Source organism: Ictidomys tridecemlineatus, chromosome 6 (genome assembly GCF_052094955.1).
Source record: "Ictidomys tridecemlineatus isolate mIctTri1 chromosome 6, mIctTri1.hap1, whole genome shotgun sequence".
NCBI classification, from domain to species: domain Eukaryota; kingdom Metazoa; phylum Chordata; class Mammalia; order Rodentia; family Sciuridae; genus Ictidomys; species Ictidomys tridecemlineatus.
The window spans coordinates 15,881,727-15,896,584 of record NC_135482.1 but is presented as its reverse complement, the minus strand read 5'-3'; the positions used below and the strand labels follow the sequence as shown (position 1 = coordinate 15,896,584).

The following is a 14,858-nucleotide window of genomic DNA, read 5'->3' as shown; positions in this document are numbered from 1 at the left end:
CTGTGGGTGCGTCCTCGGCCCCCGTCCCGTCCTCCCCCCATCCATTTTTGGCTCTCTTCTGTCACCCACTGTCACGTCTCTCCCCCTTTCAGTACTTCTTGAAGGCTGCGACTCAGGTGACCCCGAGCATCTCCGAGACCTCCCTGAGACACACAGAGATGGGCTCACTGAGCATCAGATCTCCCGGGGTTGGGGGCAGCTCAGTGCATGAGCACCTGCTTAGCACGCATGAGGCCCTGGAGCCGTCCTGGCACCCGCAGGTGCGCACACACACACACACGCAATTCCGTGGGGAGAAAACCCACCCCCGTGGCTGCAGACAGCTTTCAGTTTTCTTTGGGGAGAGTCCAGCTGTCTGTTCGGCACGTGCCTGGTTTGCAGCGGCTTCGGGAGCGCTCGGAGTCGACTTGATCCAGTGGCTGGTTGAGGTGACCCTGTTTAAGTGATGTAGGACGCCGAGGGAAAAGCAGACTCCACGGAGGGTGCTTGTTGCTCTCTGCTCTTCTGCACCTGTGTGTCTGTGCAGACGCAGCCCCCGTCTTTATCTCTGGAATTCTGTGGCCTTAAGGCCCGTTTCCGTGTCTTGACGTGATGACATTTAATGTCAGTAGTGTTTTATTTTTTTTTTTTTAATTCAACGTACCATGTACCTAAGTGAACTCCGATCACCTTGGGCACCTTGGGGTGTTTCCAGTGTGTGCCCCTCAGGAGGTGAAGGCTCTGGTCAGCATCTTTGCAGTGTAACTTTTTTTTCCCTTTCTGTTGAACAGTCCCTGGGTGTAATTTCCCCAGGAGGGAGGCGACTGGATCTGAAGGGTGTAAACATCTTCCTGGCTCCGTGACGTAGTGCACGTGGGCATGGTTTTTAAGATCAGTATTCTCTCCGTCGGCATCTTGTGCCACAGACAAGTCAGAAGAAAATAATACAAATGAACAAACACAGAGAGCGCTCCCTCCCCCCACTCCCCTAGACATATGGAAATGGCAATGTGGGCTGGGGTCGGTGAGCGCCCGCCTTGGAAGGCTCATCTTGGGGTGGCGGTGGGTGTCTTTCCTTGTGGGAAGACTCCCTAGCTAAAGAGAAAGACTCTCTCTCTCTTGCTGGGGGAGAAAAGAGAGACTCGGGCCTGCAGCCCCTCTCAGCATCCTGAGTTGCTGCGTTCTCAGGTGAGCAAAGCCAAATGCTTCGCCCGCCGTAGCACGTCACCAGCCCCTGCTGCCCACGAACAGTTCGAGAACTTCTCTTTGATTTGTGAAATACTTTAGTGCCCACAGATGAATATGTCTACATAGGTCCACGTCAGAGAGATTTGGGGTTGGGTTAGAAGACAATTTTGAGGTGCTCTGTTGGGGAATAATTAGAAAAGCAACATAGTGGCCATCAGGAGTGATCACTAGTGATGTCTTACTGTGCGCTTACCTTGGGCCACCAGGATTAACTAGGTCTTCACCACAGCCCCACTAGGTCGGCATCTTATAGAGGAGGTAACTGAGGCCAAAATTGATGCGAACCTGTCTGTATTAGTTACGTAAAGCTGCTGTAACAAACCTCCATAAACCGGGTGGCTTATAACCCCACCCATTTGTCCTCCCATACACAGTTCTGGAAGGTGGGGGCAGTGGACACTATTCAACCCAGTACACCCTGGTCTTGTCCAGGGCCCCTTCCCACCTTCTACAGAAAGAGAGAAAGCAAAACCTAGGGAAGCTCAGGGTTTCCCCAGATAGCCTTGAGAGACACAAAGGATGGGTGACAATCTCCTTGACCTCCAAAGAGCCTGGTGGCCATGAGGGGCTGGACCCCTGAGCAGCCTGCCTGAGTGGGCGAGGCAGGGCTGCCCAGCACAGCTGAGCTGAGCCAGGGGCTCCATCGTGGGCAGAGCTGAGTGGCCCCGCGTGCTCCAGAGGGGGAGGCCTGGAGTTGATGCCCTGCATGTTCCAGAAGCTTCAGGAGAGGTGACCTGTGGAGGTGGTGCTCCGGGTCTGCAAGTGTGGGGGACCTCAGAGGCAGACATCGGTGCATCCAAGTTGGGAAGTCAGACTTGGGGCCCCCGGCGCCGGGAAGAAAGTCTTTTGGCACATCATCTTCTGCTTATCTGCAAAAGAAATTTATAAGCCCTGCAAGGAAACCGCGGGGGAGGGCTGGGTTCTCCAGCAGGGAGGGAGGGGGCGGGCGGAGGCTGGGCCCCACTCATCGTGGCTCATTTAAGGTGTAAAATGTAATTAATGGGATCTCTATCGCGCCGCTATCTTGTTTTATCAAAGTGAGCATAAAATGTGATTTAGAAGGGCTGCCCTACGTGAACCGCCGATTCCAGCTTCTCGAACGGTTTCTCCACAAGATCTGAAGTTTCTTGAGAATAAAATCCTTCTACCCATGCAGAGGTTTTGAAGGAGGAGATCTGTGCTGGGGCTTGGGGCGGGTCCCAAGTCCTCTTCATACTCTATCAGTGGAGGTTGTTCACACCTTTGAGGGTGACAGTTGTGGACAAATCTAAAAAGAATTAAAGTCCCAAATCTCAGACCCTACCTTTAAATTTTCAGATCTTAATTTCTGTTCATAAACCCAATTGATTTCACCGGTTACATTAGGGTGGCCTTGGGTTCATATTTAGCTTTTAACCAACTTAACTACCTTTGGATAACTCAAATGGCATTTAAAATTTAATGTATTTGCTGGGTGCAATGGCGCACACCTGTAATCCCACTGACCCAGGAGGCTGAGGCAGGAGGACTGTGGGTTCAAAGCCAGCCTCAGCAACTTAATGAGACCTTGTCTCTTAAAAAAATATAAAAATGGGCTAGGGATGTGGCTCAGTGGTTAAGTACCCCTGAGTTCAATTCCCAGTTTAGTAATAATAATAATAATAATAATAATAATAATAATAATAATAATAATAATGATTTAAAGTCCTTTTTGATTACTTCAGCTGCCTGACAAGTATTTAAATAATATAAATCTAATACTTCCAACTTATGAAGACGATGGATCTCAAGTTTCTTGATGTTCCAGTATTATATACAAATGTAGAAGATTTCAACTGACGATCTCAGGTCGAACCCTTTGTCCGGTTTACTCCTTCATGTCGGCATTGCCACGTCGTTCTTGCACTCCTCTGGTCCAAATCTCAGAAACGTTCACATTATGGATTTGACTCTGAAAACACTTCTGTAATTATTTTTTAAAAATAGCGGCATTGAGACTTTATTTCTTGTATAAAATTCACCCATTTTCAGAGTCAGCCCTCTAGGAAGTGGGGGTATTTACAGAGTTGTACAAATATCACCGCAGCCTAATTTTAGAACATTTCCATCTCCTAGAAAGAGCCCCTTGTCTGTGTCCTGTCGCTCCCATTCCTGGCCCTGGCCTTGGGTGGCCGCCAGTCCACTTTCTGCGTCTATAGATTTGTCTGTTTTGTACATTTTCTCCACTTAATTTGAAATCATCCTGGTTTTCTTCTTTATTCCTTTCTCCTTCTTTTTGGGGCTGGCGGTGCTGGGAGGGAACTCGGGGCTCCCCCGTGCTGGGCCGTTCTCTGCACCCCGGTGCCACCCTGGGGTTTTAAGGTAAGGATTTGGCATCTCCAACGATTCTGGGGTCACCTTCTCCATGCATTTCACGGTCGCAGCTTCGGTGGCCTGATGTCCTCCTCTGTCTGAAGGCAGCTCCTGCAGCCCCCGACCCAGCCTGGGGTGGCCGGCTCCATCCTTCACAGCCTCCGGGCTGCCTTTCTTCATCCCCTTCCTCGCCTCCTCCCCAGGCCCCCAGCGCTAGGATCAGCTGAGACAGCCGACAGGTCCCCTCCAGGGCATCAGACCCCGAGGCTCCGTCCTGAGGTTCTGTTCAAGAGAGCCACTGTCCCCACAGCCCTGGTCCAAGGCCACCAGCTGACCACCTCGACTGCCAGCCTCTGAGTCCCACTTCAGGGTCACGCCCCGGGTCTCAGGAAAACCCCAGCAGAGGTTGAGCAGACATTTGCACGCGCACACTCATAGCAGGGAAGGGCGGGAGCAGCCAGGGTCCGGTGACGGGAGGACGAGGGGCCACGTGCAACCTGAACACGATGCCCTGCTCCAGCCCCGAGGAGAGCGGAGTCTGCCACGTCCTGCCACGTCAGGAACCTCGACGACGTTGTGCAAAGGGAAACAATCAGGGGACAGATCCCGCGGGATTCCACTTACATGGTGCAGAGGAAGGAAGGGGAGCAGCAGCGTCACAGCAAGGGGCAGGAAGGACAGTGGTGGGGACAGGGCCTCAGTACGGGACGCTGGGGACGTACTGCAGTGGGCCGCCGAGATCTCGCCCAGCACCCTGAACGCGCCACACACCACTGAGCTGCACGCCTAAGACGCGGTTAGGATGCAGTATTTTAGCTTGTGGTTTCCTTTTCTTTCTTTCTTTCTTTCTTTTTTTTTTTTTTTTTTGCCATAATAAAGCAAACCCCAGTCCATTCTCCGCCGTGAGTGCCTCAGGCCCAGGCCCCGCTTCACACGCGGTCACAGGTGCCATGTCTGGTCTCCCTCTAACACGTTTTCGCAGTGATGGGGGGTGAACCTGAAGAAGGGAGGCGCCTGGGCCTAGCTGGTGTGGCCTGACAGCCAGGCCCACGGGACCCGAGGGCCCCCGCAGCCAGGCCCGGCCCCCGCTGGCCCCAGCTTCTCTGCCCCTGCGGATGCCCGCGTGCCTGTGGGACACTGGTCCCCTGTCTGGCTGCCCCGTTCTTCAGACCTTCCTGAGGTGGAGCCCCTCGGGACCCAGAGATGCCTGCAGCCCCCCGGGCCCCTCTGGAGGTGCTCAGACGGGCGGGGGTGTCCTCTTGTAAGTCCTTAGGTCTGCTCTTCTCAGGAAAGATTCGGGGACAGGGGTCGAGGTGACCATGCTTCAAAACGCGTCCAGTTTCCCGTCTTGGAAAGGAGCTGTCTTGCGCGCACTCGGTCCCCAAGGCCTTGCTCTAGGGCCTCTCGGGTACCAAGGACACCTGGGAGGTGAGACTGTGCCCCCTCCTCCGGGAGTGCTTAGTCTCAAGGGACCCACCAAGCAGCGGCCAGGGGAGCGTTTCAAATAGGGGAACAGGTGGTGAGTGCAGGGCAGAAGGGCAGAGCCAGGCGGAGAGGGAGGAAAAGAGTGGGGACGTGTGTCCTGGGCAGCTTTTCCGGGGCCCTGGCCAGATGTCCAGAGACCAGAAGGAAGAAAAGAGCGACCCCTGGTACCGGGCGAGGTGTCCCAGGCTGGTGGAGCAGGGAGTGCCAAGGTCCTGAGGCCGAGGCTGTGGCTCTGAGCGAGAGGCTGCGTGGCCGGGGAAGGCCACGGTCCTATGCGGCTCCCTAGGCCACACGTGGGACTTGGGATCTTGTTCTAGGTCGTGGCGGGTCTTTGGGGCAGGGAGGACATCGCGATGTGATTCACGTTCTTAGAGGATGCTGACCGCTGGTGGGGACTGTGTTGGGAGGTCGAGTTGGGAGCAGGGACACCCGTGCTGGCCAGTGAGGCGGTCTCCGATCACAGCAAAAGGAGAGGCGGTGGCTTGTCCTCGGCTGGTGACGGGAGACGAGCTGACAGGGGCATTAGCAGGTGGGCAGGAGGAGCCAGCAGGCTCCTGGGGTGGGTGGGCACAGCCTTGGGGACACCATGGCCCATGCTGCGGGGACGGGCATGTGGGAGGAAGTCGTAGGCCTGGGAGCCACGAGTCCTGCTGGTCAGTCTTCCTCAAGTTCAAGTCCGACACAACCTCCTCAGCCCGACCCTCACCCCTGACGTCTTTCGGGAGACCCACGCCAGGGCTCTGCCACCACCCATCATGGTCTGTTGGTTGTTGTGAAATTGATTTCATGAATCGTGACTCGTGTTAAAAAAAGAAGAGAATAAAAATATCAGCTCGTCACACATGGTGAGGCTAAGCACCGGCTCAGAGCCACGGCTGCGTGTGTGCAGGGGAGAAGGCAGGCCTCAGGAGCCCCTCGCTCTAGCCGCAGTTCTGTGGCAAGCAGCCACGTGACCTTGACAAGTCAAGTCCTCTCCCCTGGACCTGGGGCTCGGGCGGCTGGATGGGCCCCCGCTCCCCACCCTGCCCCCTACCCTTCCTCTCTCCCCTCTGCCTGCTCCCATTTCTCCCAGTGGGTTGCATGCTGAACCCTCTGGCCTGGAGGATCCTTTTTGAGCTTGGTATCTGTCCGTTCCAGCTGCTGGAACAAAATGCTGCAGACCAGGTGACTTCTAAGCAACAGAAGTTTTTTCTCACGGTTTGAAGGTTGTGAGGTCCACCTCAAGGTGCGGCTGGATCAAGAGGCTGTCGGTTCCTAGGCGATGCCTTCTCGCTGTGTCCTCCCGGGAGAAGGGGCAAGGGGCTCTCTAGGGTCCCTCACACAGGCACTGATCCCGGCCAGGAAGGCCATGCCCTCGTGACTGCCCACCCACCAAAGCACCACGGGGTCTCAGCGCAGGAAGGGGGGCGCACATTCAGCACCTGGGGTCTGCCCCCTGCTCTTCATCTGTGCCGTCAGCCGGCTCTGAAGCCACTTTCCCTCAGCCCCATAGAGCCATCCAGAACCTCTCCTTGTGTGAAAGTCACATGACCAGATGGTCCCTAAGAGGCCCTTCTTGACGTGGATTGGCTCATTCTACACTCACCTGCCAGGTGGACAAGTGGTTTGTGCCTGGGCAGGGACCTTGTGCCTCTGGAATTAAGCATGGCCCCTGCTCTGCAGATGACCAAAATCCTCTAAGAGAAACCACGGGCGGATCACAGTGGCCGCTGGTGTTGGTGACTCCACTGGGGGCCGTTCTCCTGGCAGGTAGTGTTTTAATGGGCACCGAATATTCTTCCAGGCTGAGCAGTGGAGCCCCCAGGGAGGCTTCGGTGTCCGGGAGCCTCGTGGCCTGTAGGTGAAGCGAGTCTCTTCCCTTCCCCAGTTATACCATACCGAGAGCGTCCACCTAATTCCTGGATTCACACCCTTGACCTTTATTCACCCAAAGTTCAATTCACTTTGGTTCTGCAGCCACCTCCCACAGGAGGGGCTTACAGTGGTAGGGGAGAGGGCCAGGATTTGGCTGTGATAGGGTTCAGGTTACTCCCCAGCCAAATCAAGGCCAAATCCCTGAGATTTTTTTTTTCATGGAGAGTGAACCCAAGGGCACTCAATCACGGTGCTAATCCCCAGCATTTAATTTTTTAAATTTTGAGATAGGGTTTCACTAAGTTGCTGAGAGTCTTGCTAAGTCGCAGGGGCTGGCCTCAAACTTGCCATCTTCCAGCCTCGGCCTCCCAAGTCACTAGTATCACAGGTGTGCACCACCCGGCTGACCCTCAGTTTTCTTTATTGAATTTGTTTGTAGGTCTCTAATATGTTGGATGGGATCTGGCGGTGGTTTTGAAGCGCTCTGGGTTGTCCCTGTGGGAGGCTGTGCGTGCAGAGAGCAATGAGAACCAGATGGTGAAGTTAGATAATGTTCTGGGGCTCCTGAGAGGTCACCTACAAACACAGGCATGCTGAATGTTTCGTAGAGCACCCAAAGGCCCTGGCTGCTGGGACGGCCTTTGTGCATATCTCTTCCAGCTGCTGACATCTGTAATTGGCGACACATCTCATTGTAGGTGCCGGGTTTGGATCTCGGCTCTGCCACATTGTAGCCGTGTCATTGGGTAAATTCTTCGGCTCCTCTGAGCCTCAGTTCCCTCGTCTTTAAAATGGGCACGAGACCACCTGCTTGCAAGGGGGTTAAGGAGCCCCAAGGACCTGAGGGGGTAAGTGTCAGTGTTTGTGGGGTGCACAGAGAGCTCATTTAAGGCACCTCAGAGCCCAGGAGGAGCACAGCATATTAATTTTGCTGCTTGCTTTGGTTGATTTTTCACAACTTTGGCTAAGGAGGCGAATTAAACCATCCCGTGGGCACACTGCACCAGGAGAAGTCGTGTGAGGACAGAGCTTGCTCGCACCCCTTTGTTCTGCTGCCAGGAGGGGCTTTGGCCTGGTCCCTGTTGGTACAGTCAGTGTCTGTGGTAACTTTGGGGTTGCTTGGCCTCTAGTTTTAGTTTCAGTCAATTGAAACACACGTGCTGTGTACCTACTGTGCGTTAAGCACTCAGTCAGGCAGCAGGTGTGATGAGAGGGCAGCTGTGGGCCCTGTGGGGCTTGGCACTGCAGGGGGTGTGCTAGCCTCGGCTGGCCCTGCAGTACAGCTGTGGGACCTCTGGCCCTTCTGTCCCCTCTCTGAGCCGGTTTTCTCCTCTGAAAACGAGAAGCAGCCAGATGTGGCCAGTCCAGAACCTCTCAGGCTCCAGAACCGAGTTTGGATTCAATCCGCCAAAGATTGTTTGAAATAAAATGAAATCTCATGGCGATACAGGTTTTTACAAGTTTTGAATGGACTAGCTACGGATGTACTTTCTTTATTTATTTTTGGTACCGGGGATTGAACTCAGGGGCACTCGACCACTGAGCCACATCCCCAGCCCTAGTTTGTATTTTATATAGAGACAGGGTCTCACTGAGCTGCTTAGCACCTCACTTTTGCTGAGGCTGGCTTTGAACTCGCCATCCTCCTGTCTTGGCCTCCCGAGCTGCTGGGATTACTGATGTGCCCCACCACACCCGGCCAGATGTAGTTTGGGTCTTGCTGTGGCTTTTTCCTCTGTCCTGAGTCTACCCCCCTCTTTGATTTAAAAGAGTGGAATGGGGGGGGTGTCCCCAAAGGGCAGCACTAGATGCAGAACAAACTGAGCACAGGTGGAGGCTGGGGCTCCCGGCTTCAGGCCGGAGCTGGTCCCTAAGACAAGGCTTTGTTCTAAGAGCTGCCCTGTGGCCCAGGCCTAGACCTCCAGCTGTCTGAGATTTGGGGGGCCAGGAATTCCCATTTTTGTAGTATTAGAGTAGGGAATTGGTGCCAGGACCCCCCTGCCCTGTAGATACCAGAATCCACGGGCTCTCAGGTCCTTCATATAATATAAAATATCACAGTATTTGCCTAGACCCCCCACATCCCCTGTCCCCATTAAGTCATCGCGAGATTGCTCACGATACCTAATGCCTGGCACCTCGCTGTTCTGCTCTACAGTTGAGGGGACACGGATTGGGTAGCTCTAATGCTTGGGGCCCTTTGAAGTGTTCCGGATTGCAGAGGGTCTGCATCGGGAATGTTTGCCTGGACTTCATCAGCTAACGCCTCCTCATCCCCAAATCCCAAACCTGAAACGTCCTCTGAGCACTGTGACTCTCCCGAGTTCCAGATTCAGGGTCTGGCCTCAGGGACGCTCAGTCTGTCCCCACAAGATCTCGTTCCTAGCGAGGCCGCTGGCTCCGTGGCAGAGCCGGGGCAGGTCCAGTCCTGCAACCTGTCCCACGGATGGTTTTTCAGGGCCAGGGCCAGGCTGTTTCCCACGCGTCACGAGGCCCTCGGCATTGTCACTGTGGGTGTCCTGGAGCTGAGCGTGGGAGACAGGAAGGTGGCCCTTGAGGCTGTCCCGTGGGTGAACCCAGGCCTGGTCCGGACCTGGTTGGCCTTAATGCCTGAACACCTCCTTTTGCCGGGCTGTCTGGTGACCCGCTGGTCCTGGGGCTTTTCTGGTATTGGCACCACAGGTCCCGAGCTCCCAGGGTCTCAGCCCCCTGGGAACCAGGTCAGTTGGTTGTTCTGCTTTCAGCACAATGACCTGGGGGAGGGGGGTCAGCTGTGATGGACTGTCCTCCTGGGGGGTGCTGCGGGTGCCCCGGGGCAGGATGCCGAGGGTGGATCAGACCTGTCCCGTCTGGCCGGATGCACTGTGCTGGGCGCGGGTGTGAGTGGGGCCCTGGGCAGAGAGCTGCCTGGCGCCCGGGGAGCCTGGAACTGGTGAGGAACCACGTCAGGCTGTTAGCAGGTCGGGGGCTTTGGAAAGGTCCCCAGTCGGCTGGATGTTAGGGTGGTCTTGCCGGAGGGAGGACGGAGCGCCACTGGGCTTGGTGATTTAGTACCTAAGTGCTTCGCTTTGAAGGCTGAATGAACTGGCAGCACAAAGATGGTGGCGACAGGAGTGCGAAGCCCTCTTTCCCTGCCTTTAGAAAGAGACCAGGATTGGAACGTGCTACCTGCCCTTCCGTTTGCTGGCTGTGTGATCTCAAGCAAATTACAGAACCTCTCTGGGCTTCAGTTTCCTCAGCTGTAAGATGGGAATAGATGCTGTTATTACTATTATCTAACTTGAAGGGTTTTAATGAGGATTAACTGAAGCCGTGTGAGGAAAGGGCTCAGCCCTGTGCCTGTACCGGGCATGGAGGCGGGTTCTGCCGGGCTCCCGGGACTTCCGTTCTACGTCTGACCCGAACCAACAGCCCACCGCCCTCCCCGGTGCCAGCAGCGCTGACCGGGCCACAGGAGCCACCGGGACCCGGACGGCAGACTCCTCTGCCCCGAGCTGGCTCCCGCACCCGCGCGGGTGGAGGCGGTGCCCTTTTCACCCTGGTGCCACAAGCCCGCGGCTGGGGTCACGCTTTAGCTTTGGGAAGACGCGGGGCTCCTCCTGGGCCTTTCCTTCTGGGGCGTTGAGAAAGAAGAAAACGACTGTCGGAGCTCAGTAAAATCCCAGGGTGGGTGGACGGCAGGAGGTCACCCAGGGGTGACCATCAGTTGTCCTCAGGGACTCGTTTCCTTTGGTCATCAGGCCTTACGCTTTCAAAGGGGGAAAAATAACTCCCAGCAGCTCCCTCCACGTACAGCACGACCGTGCCGCGCGGTGCCCTGACGGGTGCTGAGGGCCTGGAACGTTCGGGGGCCTCTGGAGGACCTGCTGGGTCCCAGGCAAGCTGAGTGACATGGGGACGGCCTGCCTCCCCAGCCCAGCCTCTCGCAGGCTCTCGATGAACATCTGTTAAGTGAATGATCTGGCCATCGTGGCCACCCGTGGTCTGGCCAGCCCGTCCTGCCTGTCCTGCCCATGCGTCCTGCAGCCCCAGGTTGCCTAGGGGACCACCTGTCCTAGACGTGGCCAGCCAGCAGGCCTCAGGCCAGGAGGGGACCGTGGAGACGTTTCCGTGGCCCTCTCTTGTGGTCCAGCGTGGTGCCTGACCCTGGGTGACTGAGCTAACCCTGCTGTGCGTGCCCCAGCCCGCCCCTCAGTAAAGAGGGGACAGTAAACAGGTGACATCAGTGACACCCGCCCCGTAGGGCCCTTGTGAGGGTCAGTGAGCCGAACTCGAGTGCTCTCTACGTTGACGGCCACCGCCTGCCGGTTGGCCTCTGGACCTGCCCTGATGCCCCTTGTCCTCAGTCACACACAGCGTAAAATCTCAGACTCCAGCAAGTTCTGTAGGCCACAACCAGGGACCCCACCACCCAAGGATGGAAAATAGCAAAAAATTTCACATGTGTGCTGCAAAGGTACAGGGATTATTTTGGGGGGTACCAGGGATTGAACCCAGGGGTGCATCACCACCGAGCCACACCCCCAGCCAGGCTGAGCAGTGGCAGGAGGTGGCCCTGAGCTCACAGGTCGGGCTGCACCCACCAGGTACACGTGGCTTTGGGCAGACGAGGCCTTGACCTCACTCGGGGGCCTGAAGTGCACGGAGGCTCAGGGAGGAGATCCGTGACGTCACCTGTCTGTGAAATCCTCCCTGCGCCCTGGGAGGACTCCTCTTCCCAGGCGCCCAGAGCGCCCCACTCTGTCGACAGCAGGACTGTTATCATCCTAATAAACAGCACTCAGGGCCCCTCTGGCTTCTGAGACCTGGGGTGCCAAAGCCAGTTCACAGGCGCCCCGTGGAGTCACAGGCAGGGCTGCAGGCGGAGGCCCGGAGTCGCAGGCCCCACACGGTCAAAGCATTTTAAAGGCCTTTGCATTAGAAAAATAAACCAATTAAATAATACTGCCTTCCATAAAAAGCAGACTTTTAATGGATTCCACGGTAGGGTTTCACGGTGGCCGTCCCGCAGCCCGGGGCCCCGATGAGCCAGTCTGTCGCCACAGGGAGAACTTAATCTTGCATGGCGTGGGCATAATTTTACAAGTTTTATGGCTGTTTTTTCTCCTCCGAAGTGTTGCTGTGTCGCTGTGCACCAAGGGTGACTGGCGTGCGTTTAACAGCTTACCTCCTCTTTGGTGGAAATGAAAAATGAAGTCATAAATGAAGAAAAACACAAGGTAGACTTTCCCCTGCCTCTTCTTGGGGCAGCCGTGGAGGAACAAAGAGCCAGTGTTCCCCTGGTCAGCCTGGTCACGTTCCAGCGGCTTTTATGTATTGACATTTGCCTGCGGATCCTGGGAAGGCCGCCGGCCAGGCAGGGCGTGTGGAGCTGTGACCCCAGAATACTTGGGGTGGTTCTGCAGGGCAGGGGTTGGTGCACTGGGGCCTGGGGGCCAAATGCAGCCCCTTCCGGTGTTTGTTAAGCAGTTGAAATAAATCAAAAGAATGATATTTCCTGACATGTGAAAAGTATCTGAAATTCAGATGCTACTGTCCTTAAATTTTTATTTTATTTTATTTTTTTTTGGGTACTGGGGATTGAACCCAGAGGCATTTACCACTGAGCCACATCCTCAGCCCATTCCATTTTTTATTTTGAGACAGGGTCTTGCTGTGTCGGTGAGGCTGGCCTCAAAATCTGGATCCTCCTGCCTTAGCCTCCTCAGTGGCTGGGATTACAGGCGTACACCACCATGCACAGCCATGAATGCACTTAAGGGCTGGGGATGTGGCCCAAGTGGTAGCGCACTGGCCTGGCATGTGTGAGGCACTGGGTTCGATTCTCAGCAGCACATAAAAATAAAATATGGTGTCCACCTAAAAACAAAATAAATATTAAAAAATAAAGAGTTTGATTGGTGCTCGGCCCTGGCCATTCCCCATAGAAACTGAGGCACAGAGAGGCTAGGCAATTTGCTCAACGTTACACAGCCAATATATGGTAGAGCCAGGATTCAAGTCCAGACTGTTCCAAGGAACGAGGGGATGTCCCACTGTGTACTCTGCTGTCACTGTATAGCGGGTGGATCCTTTAGGCTTAGGAAAGGGACTATTTTCCTTGTTCCACTCTGGCCCCTATTATATGATTGCATTAGAAAGTTGCCTCCTATTTTGGAAGAAAGCACTTATTCAATATTCCCCCCTCAACTTTCCTGTTCCTGTTTTTTTGGGGGGTACCAGGGATTGAACTCAGGGGCACTAGACCATGAGCCACTTCCCCAGCCCTATTTTGTATTTTATTTAGAGACAGGGTCTCACTGAGTTGCTTAGCACCTCACCATTGCTGAGGCTGGCTTTGAACTTGTGATCCTCCTGCCTCAGCCTCCAGAGCTGCTGGGATCATGGGTGTGCACCATTGTGCCCGGCCCATCTTTCCTTCTTTCCCCCTCTCCTTTCCTCCTCTGCCACAATTAATGATCAGGCCTGTCTATGCGTCAGGCCCTGGTGAGGGACGGCACAGAGCCAGGGTGTCTGTGAGCAAGAATCCATTTCTGTTTAAAAACCCTGTCTGGGTGGCCTGGATGCTGGTGGGTTTTGAGTTCTCTTTGTTGCTCCCTTTGACCCCCTGGGTCGTCTCTGCCCATCCAGGACCAAACTCCCTCCCTCCCTCTCTCTGCCTTGAGTTGATATTTTAAAGAAAACCTAACATCCTAACAAGAGGCTTAGGAGAGGCCAGGCCTCCGGGCCTCGCAGGAGGTGGGAGGAGAATCACGGGGCATGTCCAGACACCAGGCGCGAGAGGTCCAGGTCACCGAGTGTGGACGGACCGTCCACAGGGGGACCGTCCACAGAGTCGTGAGTGGCCTTGGGCTGCACGATGGTGTCCAGGTCAGCGTCAGGCCTCGGGAGGTCTGGACAGAGCTAAGAGTGCCTACTGCCTGGTGACGTCACTGTCACCGAAGGGCTGTGCGCCTGTTGTGTGCATATTTGGGTGATGCTGGGCCACCTTGCGGCCCCGCCTGTCGCAGAGGGCTCCGCACAGCTCTGGTTATTTCCCAGCAAACCGCTTCTGCCCGCGGACTTGGCCGGGAGACCCTCTGCCTGGGACACGGCGGCTGTGTCCCTTTTCTTTTTTGGGGTCCAGGGACAGCATGAGGAGCTCTCCTTGCTAGGAGCTGCCTGCGCCCCAGTCTCTCCCCGCTCCTGGATCCTTCTGCTCGGTCAGCCCTCTGCCTCCTTCTGACCAGCTTCCTGACCAGCTTCGCTTTCTCTCCTCAGTCATGCGGAGGAATCCCTTTGGTGTGGACATCTGCTGTCGAAAGGGGTCACGGAGTCCCCTGCAGGAGCTCTACAACCCGATCCAGGTAAGCCTGGGGCGCCTCTGTGCTCTCCTGATGGTCAGCATGTGGCGGTTTGGGGGTGGGGGAAGTGGGACAGAAAAACTGCCAAAGGATGGACCGGGGAGACTTGAAACCGCCCTCCCTCGCCCTGCAGTGGTCCGGGTCCCCAGCACAGGTTGAGCACCCTCATCTGAATGTCTGACATCCCAAGTGCTCTGCAGTTGAAAACTTTGGGAGCCCAACATGGCCTTGGTGCCACAAATGGGAATATTCTACTCCCGACCTCCTGGGACCAGTCACAGTCACCATGCAGGTGCATTGGAAAGATTGTCCCTTCAGGCTCTGGGTCTGAGGAGCATTTGAAGTGCAAATGAAGGTCGTGTTTAGAATGGAGTCCCAGCCCCAGGTTACCTGTGAGGTCTCTGCAAGGTGTTCCAAAATCTGAAAAAATCCCCAATCTGAAATGCTCTGGCCCCAAGCATTTGAAGAGGGAACGCTCAACCTGGGGGACACTTGGGAGCCTGGTAAGAAATGTTGACAATGAACAGAGGCCCCGGGGTGCTGGCCTCGAGGCCCCGGATGTGGGGGGGAGGCCGGCCTCTGCTCTCAGACCTTGGGGGTGCGCAGGGGTAGCCCCGG

The 14,858-nt window shown here is 55.6% G+C and overlaps 1 protein-coding gene across 2 annotated transcripts in view; it reads left to right on the top strand.

The window, feature by feature from the left end:
* The window catches only part of Chst11 (carbohydrate sulfotransferase 11), a 176,931-nt gene that overhangs the window by 62,437 nt on the left and 99,636 nt on the right, over positions 1 to 14,858 (top strand). For both annotated transcript variants that reach the window (XM_021724470.3, XM_005322341.5), the window contains exon 2: positions 14,158 to 14,243. In XM_021724470.3, coding sequence (XP_021580145.1) covers positions 14,158 to 14,243 — 86 coding nt within the window. The remainder of the gene's footprint in view (positions 1 to 14,157; positions 14,244 to 14,858) is intronic.